Below are 19,331 nucleotides of genomic sequence, written 5' to 3'. Positions count from 1 at the left end.
AGAGGGAGGAAATGGAGGGTGAGGGTGGGTTTAAGCAGGGAGTTGAAAGTGGCAAAAAGACGTCGGGGATTGTAAGATTGTGCTCCGATGAGCTTGGTAAAGTATTCCTGCTTCACATGAGCAAGGGCAGTGTGGAACTGCAGCAGGTTAGTCTCGTACTGTAGGAAATCCTGGTTAAGTCGAGCTTTCCTCCATTTCCGTTCAGTGGCACGTGTTTCCCTCTGGAGGTTGCGAGTATGGGTAGTGCGCCAGGGCTGGGTGTTAGGGGGCGGTTGCGGCGGAATATTGGTGGAGCAGCTTTCTCTAGGGCTGATGAGAGTTTGGCGATACTGAGCTGCAGCAAGATTAGGACAGGTTAGGGTGAGGAGAGTGGAGGAGATGGCATGGAGGGGGTCAGCAACGATGTTAGGGTTGAGCTTGCGTAGGTCACGCTGCCATCGATCAGGTGGGTGGGCGGGTAGGTTGGAGGTGCCTTCCGTGAGGAGGTTGAAGGCGATAAGGTGATGGTCTGAGGGTGGAAATGGTGCGATGTCGAGGTCTTCAATGGTGGTGGATTTAGTGAATATAAGGTCGAGAGTGTGACCTGCAGTGTGAGGGGGGGGGGGGGGGGCATTGGTGTGTTGTACTAGGCCAAGTGAGTTGGCTATGGAGAGTAGCCGGGTCGCGACAGAGTCGGAGGTAATCGATGGGAATATTGAAATCCCCGAGGATGATGGTGGGGAGGTCAGAGGAGAAGATGTGTGGGAGCCAGGAAGCAAGGTTGTCGAGATAGTGTGGTGTGGAGCCCGGAGGGCTGTATAAGACCGCACTAATGGCTGGGAGGGGATTGTAGAGGCGGATAGTGTGGGCTTTAATGATGTGAATTGTAGGGAGGGAAGTGGAGTGAGGACACGGAATGTGCAGGATGGGGAGAGGAGCAGACCCACCCCTCCCCGAGTCCTGTTGTCTGGTCTGGGGGTGTGAGTGAGGTGAAGCCAACCGTAGGAGAGGGCAGCCTCTGCGGCAGAGTCAAAGGGGGTGAGCCATGTCTCAGTGAGTGCGAGGATGGTGAAGGATTTTGAGAGGAAGAGGTTGTGGACCACTGAAAGTTGATTGGACGGATCTGGCATTCCAGAGACCACAGGGTAGGGGGAGCATGGGTTTGTGGGTGGGATGGATGGAAATAAGGTTGGGGCGAGGATGGATGTTTTGCAGAAAACCACAAACTTTCACAGGTGGGGTAATTAGTGTCTCAGCAGATCTGATTAACTAGCTCTGTGGATTTCCACAAAACATGCACTGTTGGTGGGCCTTGAGGACAGGGTTGGGGAACACTGCGTACAGAGCCTTCCCACTCTTCTCTCAGTCCCCTCTTTGCAGCGCCAGCTTCCCTGCTCTTATCCGCCGCTGGAGGAGGCTTCGGGAGCAGAGTCCTCCCGAAGACAGGCGGCTCTCTACTGCGCCTGTGTGAGTGTGTTCGTGCAGTGGCAGAGAGAGAGAGAGCAGTATTTTACCAAATTGGTTGAAAACGGCTACCAGGAGCCAGCGCTGGAACGTGGGGATCGTGAGAGGAGTGGGAAGGCTCTATACTATGTTCCCCAACCCTGTCCTCAGGGCCCACCAACAGTGCATGTTTTGTGGAAATCCACACAGGTAATTAATCAGCTCTGCTGCAACACTGATAACCCCACCTGTGCATGTTTGTGGTTTCCTGCAAAACATGTACTGTTGGTGGGCCTTGAGGACAGGGTTAGGGAACTCTGCTCTGATAGGACCCAGAGCCTTCCCTCTCCTTAGGTAAGACTCTGGCTGATTTTTTTTTTTTTTTGGGGGGGGGGGGGGTCTAGTCCAATGGAGTTTAGGTAATATCTTCTATGCAATGTACTGGTAGCATGTGCACATTTAGGCTACTTACACACTAAGACGTTGCGTTTTAGGGGACGTTCTGGTCGCATAACGTGCCCCTAACGCAACGTATGGTGGCGTTGAAGTTGGACGTCAGATTGAGCTGCGTTATGCAGCTCTCAAAGCAGCCGCTCCAGGTTAGTCATAGGTCTTTTTAAGAATTCGGATCATTTGAATCGGATCATTGAAAAGATCCGGATCTTTGAACCGAATCATTTGAATCATTTTACTAGGGAAGCAGACTGGGTGAACTGATTTTCAGGACAGGACTTTCCCTGCACTGTGCATTCTGTATGTTCCTGTTTCTTCCAGACAGACATCCACTGTGAACCGAATCTTTCATTGTGCTGATCCGGATGATTTGACTCATAAAAAAAGATCCGGATCACATGAACGATTCGTTCATGATCCGGACAACACTACAGTCCCACCACCAGTCTCTGCAGTGCAGTGAAAATTAGCCATGTGGCTGGCCGTAGAGGAGGAGGGGAGACCTCCTCCTCCAACATTACTGAGCATGTGCAAACAGTCTAACGTGGCTTAGCCCAGTGTAACGTACAGCATGCAGCAATTTGTTTTTAACGTGCTGCATTACAATGTAACACAACGTGTTACTGTGAACAGCAACATTGCTTTTACAGTGCTGTGAGTTAGGCTGCGTTACTGGCTGCTGTAACGTGGGACTTTAACGTCCCACTGTGAAACCAGCCTTAGTGGATATAAAATAAAGTCTTTTGCATGGATTTGGGCATTGTACAGACTCTATTGTTCAGCATTCCAGGCTTGGTGGTCCTCTGTCCTGCACTGCTCACAGGAGGGGTATCCATAGATTTATCAGAGCCCCTCCTTTTACACCACCTACAATTTGCATGGAAGCACAAATCATATGCATTACAACTACCATCTCTAGTAATACTTACTCAGTATACCTATGAAGGCTGAATATAATTTTACCTTTTAAAAACAGGAGGTATGTGCAATAAATCAGCTTTAAAGTGTGCCCGAGCCAAATTGAGATACTTACCTAAAGAGAGGAAAACCTCAGGATCCTATTGAGGCTTCCCCCAGTGCTCTGATGCTCCTCGTCTCTAAGCACAGCCCCCCTGGAAGATTAGTAACAAGGCACTGTCGCAAATCATACCAGGGCCACGCCGCTCCTCTTTTTGCAGCGATGCCGCGCGAGCCCACCCATGCAGTAAGCCGGAGGTGCTTGTCTACAAGCACCTCCGTGCTACTGCGCATGCACGGCCGCACTCGTAACAGGGGAGGCATTACTCCCGAACGTGCACATATCTTTATGCCTCTTAAATCCAGGTCCACATCCAGAACCGCTGGTGTATAGGGAGTCTTAAGGCTACAAATCTTAAAAAGCCACACCAATTGACATGGCTCTGTAAAATTTATAGGCTATATATGCTCATTAAAAACCAGCAGCTCTGGATGTTTATTAGAATCAAAATAGCGGTTTTAGAAGCAGAACATCAGCACAGAAGTCAGGCATTGTTTATTAGAGAACTTAGATGGCAGCCTCCATATTCCTCTAATTTGAGGTTCCCTTTAATTGCAATCTTTTTGTTTTTCCCCCCACATAACGGTTGAAGAAACCCTAGTCTACTATGCAAACCTGCCTGTACAGGCTTTTTAAAGTTTTGCTGATGTAAATTTTTAACAAAAAAAAAAAAAAAAAAAAAAAACTGTTGAAATGTTACACTGCTGTAAAAATACATTTCTGCAACAGTAAAAAACAGAAGTGAAAACACAAGTCCATGCAGTTTTATTTATTCAATCTCTTAACCTACAATACGTTTATAACAGTTAATGCTGCAGTTATGGCACATAAGAAAATCGGTACTTCACAAAGTGCACTTGTTTACAATAAATGTTAAAACAGCTAGCAGCATCACCAGATAAACTTGACATGCTACAACTCATGTATAATAGACTTTTTACCTCATGGCATATATTCAAAAACCGTGCCAGGAAATTTGAGAGCAGGGCAAAGCCGAAAAACAGCTCAACCTGCTCCTGCAAAAGTCCAGGCAGCGTTAATTACTATTCTCTCTCCAGGCCATCAAGGACTCGGAAAAAGACAATTGCTATTGCTGGCAGCCGAATTACACCACTATTATAGTAGTTTAGGCTCAGTCTTTTGAGGGTGCCCAAATTATTGTCGGAGTACCGCTATAGCTGCTATTCACATTATGGCCTATGGTGGCACATGGTGTGGCCAGATTTCCCTGAGCCGTCTCAACCTCAGGAGCCCATCCCATGAGTGTGTGAACATTCAATACAGGCTGTGTGGGCCCCAGACATTTTGGTTCATTAACCTCCCTAGCGTTCTGGACGAGCTGAGCTCATCCAGAGACGCTAGAGGGCACCACTCAGGCCCTGCTGGGCCGATTTTGATAATTGTTTCTTTCAAACACGCAGCTAGCACTTTGCTAGCTGCATGTTTGCTCCGCTCGCTGCCGATGCGCCGCTACCCGCCGCGTAGTAGAGGCCCCCCCCGGGCCAATCAGTGCCAGGCAGCGCTGAGGGGTGGATCGGGACGCCCTATGACGCCACGACGTCGATTACGTCATTCCGTTCGCCGCCATGGCGACGGGGGAAGCCCTGCAGGAAATCCCGTTAGTGTGGGTGGGATTCGGTTGGGAGGGGGGTATCATGTAGCTAGCGCTAGGCTAGCTACATGAGTAAAAAAAATAATTTAGGTTTAAAAAACCATGCGTAGCCGTGCAACTGCGCATAATCAGAACGCTAGGGAGGTTAAGGGGAAAAAAAATTATTACTCTTGATTAGCTTCAAGACTACCTCTTGAAGCTTATCAAGAGAATGCCAAGAGTGTGCAAAGCAGTAATCAAAGCAAAAGGTGGCTACTTTGAAGAACCTAGAATATGATTTTCAGTTTCACACTTTTTGGTTATGTACTATACTTCCACATGTGTTCATTCATAGTTTGGATGCCTTCAGTGTGAATCTACAATGTTCATAGTCATGAAAATAAGGAAAACTCTTTGAATGAGAAGGTGTGTTCTGTGAACACACTGCTGCATACGCTTTAGTCCACAAAACAACCCATTTACAGTGTGATGCAGTCACATGGGCTTCTGTGTCAATGTACAACATGAAGCCACCTGTGCTGCCTAAAAGGAAAGACATTACTGTATTAGCAAAAGACCAAACAATCCACAATAGACCAATTATATAGCATTGCAGGAAAGAACAAAAAATAAATTACCAAAATTTTTGACGTGTAAGCACAGTTAATAGAAATCCCCGTTATGAGAAGATTTAGCATATCTTCAGGTATGGACTCTGCATCGGGGATCTTCCGATAATGTTTATCATTGATGAAAGCCTGGACAACAGTCATTCTGTTCATAGTTAATGTTCCAGTTTTATCGGAGCAGATTGCAGTGGCATTTCCCATGGTTTCACAAGCATCCAGATGCCGAACAAGGTTATTGTCTTTCATCATTTTCTAGAATTGGAGTGAAAAGTAGTTAGCACAACAATGAACCAACAACTACAGGTATTTAGTTGCATAGAGAAACCACCATTGACAATATGCATTATTTTTTTTATTAACAATTCACTTATGGATATTTCCGGTTTACCATTTGCAGATGGAGGTACCAAGCCGAGAGTCAAATACAGAGAAGTCGCTTTATGGTTTGCTGTGGCATCATAATCACTTGTCAGTTATCATTCCATTCTTGTTTTCAACTTTATATTGCAAAGAATCATGAATTGATTATAATATCTAACTAAAAGCCAACATTGGGGCACTTTCAAATGCATTTTTTTTTAAATACATAAAAGCCATTCCTATCTTCTCTTCAGACAGCATTATATACAGTACCTATATTTAATAATTTGTGTTGGATGCTCCTTCCCTCGGATATCCTTACTTCCTGTCTTGTGCATTCCCTCAGTCAGCAATAAAAGCCAGCTCCCAGCACTTCCTTCTCCCTCCCGTTCATAAGGCCTCTACACACTTGGAAAAAGTCATTCAAATCGGCGATCGCCAAAGTCATCTGACAGTGGAGCAGGAAAGGTCATGTCCAATGACCATCAAAAGGAACAAAGGACAAAGCCTCCTCGGAGCAGCCACTGCGAGTATGAACTCCAGCATGCCTTTTGCAGGGTTGCTTTCTCTTGCTTCTGTACAATCCTCTTTGGTGTTCACGGTTACTATGGCTGGGGTAAGGAAGACTGCACTCAGATTTCCTGTTACATTTAGCCTAGCCAACATTCACCATAGCCACACTGCATCTCCCAGCTTCCTCCTCCCACATAGTGACCAATTGCTGAGGACATGGGTGTGGTATTGAGTCCAGGAGACCTTGTGCAGTCCAGATTAATGCAGAATAGGCTGAAGAGTATTGGGGCAATAGACTGACATCCCACCGCAGTCATAGTGACTGCTGGCAGGAGTGTACAAAGCAATAGGGTCTCACCACAGTGCTGTCACAGTGTGTTAGAGATGGCCAATGAGATGTAAATAATTCTGGCTAGCATGCAAATTTAATGCAAACTGTAGGTAGCTTGGAATTGGGCTAGTCAGAAGTACAGCCTATCGATTTCTCTTGGTCCCAAGTCAAGACTGCACACAAATTTGCAAGTCAGAAATTTCCTCTCACTCTCTACAGTGTCAAGTCATGAGGTGCCTTTAGTACTGGGGCATTCTGCACAATTATGTTATTTAAGAGAAATGACTGCCTTAGTTATTTTGATAACAAGTTGGCTAGTTACTTAGAGTATAAGCTGCTGCCTACCTCTGTTGAAGGTCATGCATAAAAGGACCTATTAACGAGGTAGTGTATGACTGACCCATTTCCCTACTCCATATTATTATTAATAATATACAGCTCCACTAGACTTACAAGACCAAAACAAAAAAGCCACAGCTATATGGTACTACACACGTACAGAAGTCCAACACAGACAGAATGAAATCAGTCATGCAAAGTATAATCTGAATTGAATCATTATGTTCACCCAGGGACAGCTGTAAACACACAAAGTGCCAATTTTGTAGGAGCAACCATAACAGGAATAAAATGACAATCGCAACAAAAGTATAAAAAATAAATAGATCATTTTTTTGTTTTTGGATTCACACTGCAAGGCAAGGATTGTTTTTTTCCCCCATTTGCTCTAGAGTTCTGGTTACCAAGTTTTGGTTATTAGATATTACTGCATGACAAAGGAATAACAGAAAAGTGCAGCAAAGGGCACCTGCTCAAAGCAAATTACAGGTAATTTCACAATCACACTAAAGGTGGCCATACACTGGCCCGATTGGCAGCCGTTTCGACAGCAGATTCGATCCTGGAATCGAATCTGCTGCCAATCGTTTGCGGTAAACGCACCCGCCGATCCGATTTCCTCCCGAAATCGGATAGGACCCTCGATCGTCCGCGGGTAGGGAGCGCGTCTCTAGCGGCGACCGATCCGATCAGGTATACATTACCTGAAGCTGGCTCCCGGGCATCTTCTCCGCGCTGCACGGCTCTGTTCCTGCTTCCATCCCAGCGCTTCCTGTGTCACTCCGTGACCAGGAAGTTCAAATAGAGGGCGCTCTATTTAAACTTCCTGGTCACGGAGTGACACAGGAAGCGCTGGGATGGAGCCGGAACAGAGCCGTGCAGCGCGGAGAAGATGCCCGGGAGCCAGCATCAGGTAATGTATAGGGGGGAGGGGGGACAGGCGGCAGGAGTAGCTCAACAGATTGTGATCGGTTTCAGGCTGAAATCGACTCACAATCTGTTTGCAGTAAAGGCAGCCATATGATCCCTCTCTGATCAGATTCGATCAGATAGGGATCTGTCAGCTGGTCGATCTAATGGCAAATCGAACAGTGTATGGCTACCTTAAGGTTCACATTAAGAAATTTAAAATCCTTCAGTAAACTACCAGATATTAGATTGGGTGCACACAAGTGGAAGCCATACCAAAGCATTTGTGTACAAAGTAAATTCTGCTCACAGTGTACACAAACTAGATTGTTTGCTGCACAAATAACCACCAGATATCTGAACTATTAGCAAACAATTATGTTCTTGATAAGTACTGATACTTTCTCTTCACTGCAACCAGCACACAAGTGTTCTACCAGAATTACATTAGGATGTTCAGTCATTGAAAGTAATGATAAATATAAGGAACATACCTTAACAGAGTATGCCAGTGAAATGGTAACTGCAAGTGGAAGACCTTCTGGAACTGCTACTACCAACACTGTAACTCCAATAATGAAGAACTTGACAAAATATTGGACATAAATAGGTGTACACTCTGCCAACCATGGACGTTGCTGTACCCAAAAAGTGTTAATGACAAAATAAATAACGAGGATTATGACTGTGATTGCAGACATGACCAAACCTGAAAAAAGCAAAAAAAAAAAAAAAAGCATGGATTACATTGACATAAGTCATTTAGGTTTTCTAAAGATAAAACATGAATACTAAGAATCTGGATGAATATAACAAAGGTAGCCACACTAAAAACTGAAGCATAAAACTATGAAAATAGAAACCCTGCTCATAGGATTTCTGAAAAGCATGTTTTTGCCCCATGTTCCATGAATAAAGTCACTTGTGTACACTTCAAGACGATAGGGAAGATCTGCTTTCATCTTCTGTCATTCCTACGGAATGTAATGGACATTGTTTGTGCAAATTTATGTGGCATGAAAATTGACCAATCAAGTCCCATAGATTAAATAGATTGGTCCATTTTCAAGCTGCACATATTTGCATAAAAATGTACATAATCCTGCATGAACTCAAATATTTGTATCTCATTGATCATTCCTACACTACAGAAAAAAGTAAAACCACAATTTACTTTACCTAATCCCTTTTCCTTAATATCCAAAATAAAAGAGCAGGAAATGAAATCTTTGGCATGTGTTCCATGTGCTTCTTGTAATCCAAGCATCAATTCATTCAGGAGTGATACGTTTGCTTTATGTTAGGTGTGCACAACTGACATTTATATGCCAGAGTCATTCCAGCTAAATATTGGGAGTTTTCATTTCTCAGATTATCCATAAACTATTAAAATAAATTAAAATTAAAGGAAGGGTGGGAGCCACCTGCTCTTGCTACACCTGGTGTGGCATCCTGTGAACTCCAGCTAAAAGACTAAGTAAATCTGTCACAAGCCTGCTTAGCAGAAAGTGATTACACAATAGGTAAAATGCTGTACTGTGTTCCAGAGATTTAGTCTGCCCAAAGTGAAAACTAACTCAATACTTTCCCCATTATTAACCCATTCGCGTTCCGTCTTCACTTGAGCAATGTTCACCTCCCATTGATTAGCCTATAACTTTATCACTACTTATCACAATGAACTGATCTATATCTTGTTGTTTCCGCCACCACTTAGGCTTTCTTTGGGGGGTACATTTTGCTAAGAGCCACTTTACTGTAAATGCATTTTAACAGGAAGAAGAAGAAAAAAAAACGGAAAAAATTCATTTCTCAGTTTTCAGCCATTATAGTTTTAAAATAATACATGCCTCCATAATTAAAACTCACGTATTGTATTTGCCCATATGTCCCGGTTATTACACCGTTAAAATTATGTCCCTATCAATGTATGGCGACAATATTTTATTTGGAAATAAAGGTGCATTTTTTCAGTTTTGCATCTATCACTATTTACAAGTTTAAAATAAAAAAATATATAAATATTTCATCTTTACATTGATATTTAAAAAGTTTAGACCCTTCAGTAAATATTTACATTTTTTTATTGTAATTTTTTTTTTTATATTAACCACTTTACCCCCGCTCGTACGAATTTCTCCGTCCCTTTTTCCATCCTTTCACCCCCAGGGACGGAGAAATCCGTACTTTCCGCGCTCCCGCCGCTGCCCGCGATCCCGCTCGCTCGAGCGCGCACTCCCGCTCGTAAACATGCCGCCCGTCCGGAGATCAATGAACGGGAAAATCCATTCCCGTTCGTTGATCTGAGCCCCGCAATGATCCGCTGCTTTTCCGCTAAGCAGCGCGATCATTGTGGAAAAAAAAAACAAAAAAAAAAAAAAACACACCTTACCCAGCCTCCTAGTACTTCCTCCAACGCTTGGAGATCGCATTAAACAAAAAGTTACTGTTGCCATCTTCTGGCCAAATAGTAAAACTACACCCTAAAGCATTTTTCACATATAAATCATTACTTATACACAAAAAATTAACTCATTACCTCCCACACTCCATTTTTTTTTTGTAATTAAAAAAAAATTATAAAAAATGTACAATTAAAAAAATACATAAACCGTTACCTTAGGGACTGAACTTTTAAATTTTTATGTCAGGAGGGTACAACACTGTTACTTTATAAACTATAGGCTTGTAATTAGGGATGGACGCAAAACTGAAAAAAATGCACCTTTATTTCCAAATAAAATATTGGCGCCAAACGTGATAGGGACATAATTTAAACGGTTTTATAACCCGGACAAATGGGCAAATACATATCATGGGTTTTAATTACAGTAGCATGCATTATTTAAAAACTATAATGGCCGAAAACTGAAAAATAATGATTTTTTTTTCCCACATTTTTCCTATTTTCCCATTAAAACATATTTAGAATAAAATAATTCTTGGCATAATGTCCCACCTAAAGAAAGCCTAATTGGTGGCGGAAAAAGCAAGATACAGTTCATTTAATTGTGATAAGTAATGATAAAGTTATAGACAAATGAATGGAAGGAGTGCTGAAAGGTGAAAATTGCTCTGGTGCTCAAGGGGTAAAACCCCTCAGTGGTGAAGTGGTTAAACATTTTATTTAGGTATTTTTGGGAGGGTGGGATGTAAACAATAGTTTTATAATGTAAATGTGTCTTGAGGTTTTTTTTTTTCACTTTTAGTTGTAGTTTTACTTTTTGGCCACAAGATGGCGGCCATGAGTGTGTTTACATGACGTCTCTAAGCGTAACATACTCTTAGAGAGACGCATGGGGGAGGCAACAGGCAGAAAAAGCTAAGCTTTCGAGAGAAGCTGTCGCTTTTTCAGCGGGGGAGAGGAATCAGTGATCGGGCACCATAGCCCGATTCACTGATTGCCTGGCTAAAGAACCGCGGGCCGGGAGCGGGTGTGCACGCGCGCGATCGGCCGCGGGAGCGTGCATGGTTCCTGGACGTAGTTTCTACGTCCAGGAACTAAAATAGGTTAATCAATGCCAAAGAAACAGGGAAGAGCCTGGTAGGTGAAAGGGGTAAGGCCAGTATCAACATTTAATAAGCATTAAACATTGACATACCATTTACATACCATAACCAGCATCTGGGGAACGATTTATTGCTTTGACAATTTTTCCTACAGGTAGGTTTGACTATATTTTTCCTTCATAAATTCCAAGTTGATGCAGAAATATGCAAATGTATTCAGCTTTAAAATGAAGCAATGCAATCCCGCCAAAGTAGGCATTTGACTGGTCTATTTTTAAGCTGCACAAATTTGCATGCAAACTTTGCATAATCCTGTATCAGTTACAATTATTTGCATCTAATTACCAATCCTTAATGCTCATGTACTATTTTTTTGGGAAACATGTTACTGGTGTCAAAGTCTAAACATTTCCAAGTTTTAACATTTGCCCAGTTGTCTTTGTATTTTCAGTTTAATAAAGTTTTACATGATTTCCAAATCATGACAACACTTTTCTTTACATTTAGACAGGTCTCAATCGTTGGGAAATGGGCAAACTGAATTCATTCACAAGTACTGTAGGCATGGTAAATTACACTTCTTTAGTTATGAAGTAGCGCAGCAAGCAGAGGCAGCAACAAGTCTGAGTTAGCACCCCCTGCCACAGTGGAAGTCGAAGTACCGAGGACCCTTTTCCACTACCCTGCATTTTGCGATCTGATTCCAATCACTAACAAATCACAAAACGCAGGATACAGTAACACTAATTAGTGCGTTCTGATTGCATTGTGATTTTGTCCCGAGTCCATAAGTTGTCCTGCCGCATTATGAATGCGACTGAGCTCTCTATACGGAGTATAGTAGCTCAATCGCAATTGTATTAGTGGAAATTAGTTTGAAACAAGATTGCAGCGCGATTGCTATTGCGTTGCACAGTGGAAAAGACCCCTTAAACACATCAACACTAACTACCACTTGCTTATATAGTTGTGCCACAGTTACAACAGAAAGTACTAAGTTTCAGGAAGACATTGGCCTCAATTCACTAAGATCATGCTTGAGATAATAAAGCAAGAGAAAACTCACCTCCACACGTGAGAGAGTTATCTTACCTCTTCATTCCTTAAATTACACCTCCTCTGTAGTTAATTTACCTCCTCTGTAGTTATTTTCACACGCAGTTAATTAACAGCCTGTCTAACTCTGGAGTTATTTTAAGGATTGGAGAGTTAATTTAAAGACAGAAGAGTTAACTTTAGGCTTGCCTGAGGTAAAATGTTTCCTGAATACTACATGCCTCATCACCATGGTAACAACTCTAGAAGAGTTATTAAAGACAGGAGATAAGCTTAGTGAATTGAGGCCATTATCTCAAATACAAGAAAAGTTGCCCATAGCAAGCAGCTGTGAATGCTAAATTCCTTAACTTAATTCCTTAACTCCTGCGCCTGGACAAGACTCATAAAAGTACATCTTAATACACAGGCAGCATCAGCAGGCAGCTAAACAAAATCTGTGAGAAGGTGAAGTCAGGTAAAGGACTACGGCTCGAAATTGTACTTACTATATTATATAGCAAAAAGGACTACAATATAGCATTAAAACTACAATGTAATTTGAGCTTTTCTAATAAAACAAATATTGATTTTACATTAAACCCCTTAAAAGCACATACATTTTTTTGTATCTAAAGTTTAGATAGTTTTCACAGCAAATCTAGCTGCAAACAGCTTCAACAGAATATGATCATTCCTTCCTGTGATACAGACAGTTGCCATGTTCTGTTTGTAAACATTACACATAGGCAAGCTGATCTGCATCTCCAGCCCTCAGTCTGTGAAAACCTAATTCCTCCTCCTCCCTCTGAAATCTCTGGCTAGTAACACCCCCCCCCCCTCCTCCTGCCCAGACTGAGCTCCCATAAGCACTTGCTACTGTCTGAAAATGCAAAGGCGCTCTGAAAAGCTGTGGGCGAGGCTTGTTTAGTTTATAGGGAATTGGAGTATTAAAACAAAAACAAAAAAGTATTTGGCTTGAGGAATGCCCTATAAACTATATGAAAGGAACACAATTATGCAATGAGTAAAAGTTTATCTCGGATCCACTTTAAAAAACTAGAATGACGAGCAAAGCTGATAGACCTTACTGAATGACAAAACAGACAAAATCTTAGTGAAAATAATACAATTGACATACCCGCTTTGCCAATTTGTACTGCCAATTTTGTAAGTTTCCCTTGAAGAACAGATTTTTCTTTCTTTGGCAAATTGGTTTTCTTTTTGTCCTCTCCATCCCCACCATCTTCACTTTTAAGGGGCTGCATTTCCATGGCTGCACCATCCTGAGCTTTAGCTGCAAAAAGTAGAGATAAATCAGGTTAATATAGAGTGTACAGAACACAGCAGACATGTTCAACTCACTTAGGCTGTCAGTGCAACATTTACAAGATTCTTTATACATCCAATGGTCGTCATTTGAAAATTTGATTCCAAAGTTTTTAAAATTGTGCCTCAACCCGAAGTAAAACAAGGGCAGGTTGGGGGGAGGGGTCAACCTAGTATAACTTTGGGTTGAGACAATTTTAAAAACTTTTTCAGATGATTATTTGCAATGCAGTTAAGGACCTGCCTAAAATGGGCATCTTTAATATTACCAGAGTTACGGGTCATCAGATAGTTGAAGAGGCTTGCTTGTTGTACTAAAAAGAAAACTTTTTTTTCTTTGGCTGATATTCTGGTTCCAATACAAAGACTTTATAAATCTTATCTGGGGTTCAGTTAATTTAGGCAAATATTGCACCTAATTTGAGCACCGCCATAGGTCGTTGTGGAAAATGCAGCTATGGCAATGCCACAAAGATAATTTGGGGGCCGGAGTTCTGCTACAGAATAGCTGAACTGCAGCTTCCACAATTAACAGCAGCAGCATTGTTTTGTGGATGGGATGTGTTACTGAGTGCATCAACTATGTAGCCGAAATCCATTTAGTAGGAATTATGGGAGAAGGTGTGTGCAGGGGTGGGGTAACAAGGAGTTAGGATTAGAGATCGTAGATTATCAGTAAAGTTACCAATATTCTAGTATGTCTGAGAAAGCTTTACTAGCCAACTAACACTTTAATCTGCTGCTACATGTAGCCACTGCAGGATCCTGTCGGTATCTGTGTTGGCTCAGGAAAATTTGCTCCTTTGAACTCATTAGATTAGGCTGACTCAGGATAGAGTGCTGTGAGAGCTCAGTGTGGGAACAAAAGGGGCCAGCAAAGCATTTTTCTTTCACCTTACACATCCTTGCAAATTTAAAGAGGCACTGCAATATGCCATAACAAAAAATGCTATGCTTCTTTATTGCTCTTGGTCACTTCTACACAGATGACATTACTTGCAGACCAAAACAAGCCTGCCAGCTCATAAAAGCACTGCTAGGAGTTGTCATGGCATGGAAATAGTACACAAACTCATTTGCAATTTTTTTTATTTTGTTGGGGGGGCTTCTGTGTCTCTGCAGAGCCACTTCTGTGGCTCTGCAGAGCTGTTCAGGTACTGAGGTTTGCAGAAAAAAAAAAACCCTCTGCAGTCAAGACTTAACCACAAAGCCAATTATAGTGTGTAGTATGAACTGTTCAGTATGGGATCTGATAAGCTCCCTACAGTCTCTGTGGTTGTCTGAGTGGTTAGTCTTGACTATAGTTCTACTTTAAAACCAGTGATGGGGTATTTGAGCCAAAGCACTGAACACAGCCATCAGAAACTTAAACAAGGATAATTACCTTTGTTGCGATTTTCAACTGCACCATCTTGCTTTTTGCCTGAAAACAAACAAATGTGTTATCCACCTCAATCAGTAAGATACCCTTTTAACTATGAACTTAATATTTAAACAAATTAACAAAAAAAAAATAAAAATATCTAAAATAGCTTTGTCTAAAAGTTCTCTATACTGAAGGATAAAAAAAAAAAAAAAAAAAAAAAAAATCTGCACGCAAGCCCCTGATTCTCAACAAGCAGGCCAACAATGTTAGCTATGAAGCCTTGCATACAACTTCACAACCAACCAGTTACCCCTTGCTTAGCACTGACAACACTACACAAAGCAGGCATCTGGTAAAAGGTGTACAGATCATGACAGGCAGCTGGGCGTCACCCTGTATTTAAATTTTTTTTCCCGGGCGTCCAGGCTTCATGATCCTAAAATGTGCCAAGGTCTCATACAGGCAAATCTGAAGCAACTTCTATACCTAAAAAGCACCATCCATAAAATAAGATATATTGTTGCCCTTGAATATATTGTAACCGTTCCCAAAATGTGTTTTTTTCATAGAACACACCTTAAAGAGGAACTGTAACGACAAAACGTCCCCTGTGGGGTACTCACCTCGGGTGGGGGAAGCCTCCGGATCCTAATGAGGCTTCCCACGCCGTCCTCCGTCCCTCAGGGGTCTCGCTGCAGCCCTCCGTGCAGCGGTGACGTCAATATTTACCTTCCCGGCTCCTGCGCAGGCGCTCTGACGGCTGTCGGCTCCGAAGTAGGCGGAAATACCCGATCGCCGTCGGGTCAGCTCTACTGCGCAGGCGCAAGTTTCCGGCGCCTGCGCAGTAGAGCGGACCCGACGGAGATCGGGTATTTCCGTCTATTTCCGTGCCGAAAGCAGCCACAGCGCCCCGCTGGAGCCAGCAAAGGTAAATATTGAAGTCACAGTCTGGCCTGTCGCCGGCTGTTCGGAGGGCTGCAGCGAGACCCCCGTGGGACAGAGGACGGCATGGGAAGCCTCATTAGGATCCGGAGGCTTCCCCCACCCGAGGTGAGTACCCCCCAGGGGAGGTTTTTCATGTTACAGAGTCTCTTTAAATCAGAATCATCCCTAACATGATCTACAGTCAAAAACTGAATGCAGAGCAGGCATCTGTCATCTAATGCTCTCAATTTTAAGTCACTTATCACCATGGCAACATTCCACTACCGAAAGGACACTCAGTAGGACTTAAAATAGAATGTCAACGTTCCTCATATGCTGGAGACAGGAGACTGGTCATGGAAAATGCTCCAAACACAGTCAAAACAGAGGAGGATGATAGGGTCTACCAGGCACCTGATTACGCCATTTTAAAAAGGACAGATTCTTTCACTAAATCGCACATTTACACACCTAGAAAATACACACTGTCCAGTCCTGTCATTACAAGCATCATCCATTTCAGACATGTAAAAATTTGACATCAGGATAGAAAAAAACTTAAAACTAACCTCCAGCCAAAACCTTCCAGTATATGCTGCAGAGTGATACAAAAGTTATTTCCCCGAAAAAGAGAAATCTTTATTTCATATTGCATTTCACAAATATGCACTGTATAATACATGCAGCTTGGCATCCACAAACATTATCTACAGGGTCCACAAAGTCACTGCACAGTGCATGAGCTACAAGGATTGTCATATGCAATGCGATGTGCCAAAACAGAACACTTTGTGTGTAGCACAGCACCGCTCCATTTGGTGTAAAACAAGTACCATAACTACTGTGTAACAAATGGCCCCTACACAACCCTAATGTAAAACAATGTTAAAGAGACAGACTGCACAGTACTTTTTTGTCCCAAGTGGGGGAACAACCATGCTGCAGCAAACCTTAATCGGTAAGGGCTGCCGCCCACTTATTTAAAGGGTATTTATGTGCTTCCATCGTATGTTTACACGCATGAAAACACTGAAGTGCCTGCACAGAACCAGTAAACATTTGTTCCTAGGTTTAGGTTTCAACACAAACGTATGCAAAAGACATTCAATGAAAACTTACTTTTCTTTTCCTTTTTTTCTTTCTCTTTCTCTTCTTCGTTTTCCCCAGCTCCAAGTAACGTGAATATTATTCCAGTTTGAGAATTCACCCCAATTGCAGTGACAATCATTTTTCCAGACCCCTCCATAACATGCGTGCCTGTAAAGATATATTGTTACTATTTCGCCATCATCTTCCGTGGGGATGTAAATTATGTTAATACTACATTAAAGGAATACTATCGATGTATGCATTTATTTTTAAATGCTGTATGTTGTAGCACACATTAGGGCAAGTACTAGGAGCCATTTGATTCCTCACACAGCTGTTCCTCTCAGCTGTAAAATCCTCCGTCAGTTTTGGCGTCAGTGTTGGATACAAATGTATCTAATGCTGAGGGCTCCCAGAGGGCTAGACCATATCTCTGCAAAGGGGAGATGCTATCAACTCCTCAGTTTATAGTTTAATTATCACCTTGCTGAAAGAATCTTGTTGATATGGTGGTAAGGGGTTAAAGATTCTAGCAATGTGTGTTTATTATCTTTGCTTCTCTTTACTGATAAAGATACTAATAATGCTAATTGTAGACAGTGGTCTGCCCCTCTCAGCAGCTTGTAAAGTGGATGCAGCCTGGAGTGAATCGCCTCAAGCAGGCAGCCAGTCTGAGTGTAAACACAGACTATTGTTACAGCTAGTTATATTCCAGCAATATTCTAGCTCATTTAGTTACCTGTTACCACCTCAGATCAGCCTATTTCTCCTCATGTCTGCTGCATGCTGTGAGTGACACAGTGACATAGATTTGTGAGCTGTGTGATAGAGTAACCAAGCAGCTCAGGGTGACCCAAACTACTATGAGCTGTGTGAGAAATGAATTTTTAAGCAGGGATAGTGAGAGAGAGACCTGGGTGAATAAATAAAGTGCCCCTAGCACTAGTGGTAATGTGTACACTAATATAGAGTATTACAAAAAAAAAGTCGTTTCAATCGATAGTACTCCTTTAACCATGCATGGATTTATTTCCATTACATATATGAAATGTCATAGAACAAACCGCTATAAGCCTCGTTTAAGATTACTACATGCCACAAAGAAAACAAATATGGCATGTATAAATAGACGTTAGGATTAGGTGGATCAGATATTAGTCGCAGTTTGTGAGAGGAACCCAGAGTCTGATATTTTAAGCCTCATATCGATTGGTAGACTGTCGACGTATCGCCATAGGATTTAAACGTGCTATATTGCCGCCAGAGCTTTATTGCATAACCGTTGGGGAGCGAGTTTTTTTTTTTACTGATATCGATAGCATCTGTACAAAGCTTTTAAGATATGTACACACCTGGGATGAAGGCAGTCTAATCTTTTCTGATTGTTCTGCATAACATACAAACCTTAGTCAGTGTACAGGTAACGTTTCACGATTCTCATTCTAGTGAATGAGAATCATGACAATCCCTGGTAAAATGCTGCACGCAGCAAGTTTGCAATCAGCGATAATACAAACAGGGCTGTGGAGTCGGTACAAAAATCTTCCGACTCCAACTCAGACTCAGTTTCTGAAACCACGACTCCGGGTACCCAAAATTGCTCAGACTCCGACTCCGACTCCTTGGTCTAATACTTAACAGGGCTTTGGATTTTGTACAAAAATCATGCGACTCCTCAGTTTCTGAAACCACGACTCAGACTCCAACTCCAGGTGCCCAAAATTGCCCCGACTCCTCGACTGACTCCAACTCTGACTTCACAGCCCTGAAAACAAATGCACCACAATCGCTGCAGTGAGTAATCCCATAGTGTGAATTACGGGCAAAAAGCATCAAAGTGAGAATGGGTGCTTAGGCCCTAAGAGTTTATTAAACGCTGGACAATTTGGTTTTACAAGATGCCCAGATCGTGTGGCTGTAAAAGACTACCCAAGCAGTCCAGGATGACCCAAAACCACTAGCAAACTATAGGGAACTATATCATATAAAAAAAAAATAAAAAGCAATGCTTAGTGTGGTTTGCCTTTTTAAAGGACCACTATCGCGAAAAAAAGTAGGCATTTAAAATCTGACAGAACCGACAGGTTTTGGGACAATCCATCTCCTCATAGGGTATTTCAAGGGTTTGCTTTGTTTTCAACAGCATTTCCTGAACAGCAGTTTAACCACTTGAGGACCACAGTCTTTTCACCTCTTAACCTCCTTGGCGGTCTGATTCTTTCCAGATTTTAGGGTCTTAAAGCGGTGCAATTTTTTTCACTCTTTCAGACCCTAAAACCTGAAAAAAATCATTCTGGCAGGGAGATCTGCAGCAAAATAAAAAATAAAAAAATTTACCTTCCTGGGCTGCAGTTTTCTCTTTGCCCACAAGATGGCGCTAATATACATAAACAAACCTCTATATTTCTCTAATATAGAGAAGTTCGTTTTCAATGTTAGCCCCGCCCCCGATGACGTCACACTGCCACCACCGCTCTGCTGCCACCACCACGGCTGCGCTGCTCCAACTGGCT

The 19,331-nt window shown here is 42.4% G+C and overlaps 1 protein-coding gene across 6 annotated transcripts in view; it reads right to left on the bottom strand.

The window, feature by feature from the left end:
- Positions 1–19,331, bottom strand: part of ATP2B1 (ATPase plasma membrane Ca2+ transporting 1) — a 266,462-nt gene that overhangs the window by 77,955 nt on the left and 169,176 nt on the right. For all 6 annotated transcript variants that reach the window (XM_068276821.1, XM_068276825.1, XM_068276820.1 and 3 more), the window contains 5 exons: positions 16,849–16,986; positions 14,824–14,862; positions 13,252–13,407; positions 8,060–8,274; positions 5,123–5,365 (listed from right to left, as the gene is read on the bottom strand). In XM_068276821.1, coding sequence (XP_068132922.1) covers positions 5,123–5,365; positions 8,060–8,274; positions 13,252–13,407; positions 14,824–14,862; positions 16,849–16,986 — 791 coding nt within the window. The remainder of the gene's footprint in view (positions 1–5,122; positions 5,366–8,059; positions 8,275–13,251; positions 13,408–14,823; positions 14,863–16,848; positions 16,987–19,331) is intronic.

This window comes from Hyperolius riggenbachi, chromosome 3 (assembly GCF_040937935.1).
Source record: "Hyperolius riggenbachi isolate aHypRig1 chromosome 3, aHypRig1.pri, whole genome shotgun sequence".
In the NCBI taxonomy this organism is placed as follows: Eukaryota; Metazoa; Chordata; class Amphibia; order Anura; family Hyperoliidae; genus Hyperolius; species Hyperolius riggenbachi.
The sequence above is the reverse complement of the archived record's forward strand: the minus strand, read 5'-3'. Positions and strand labels throughout refer to the sequence as shown.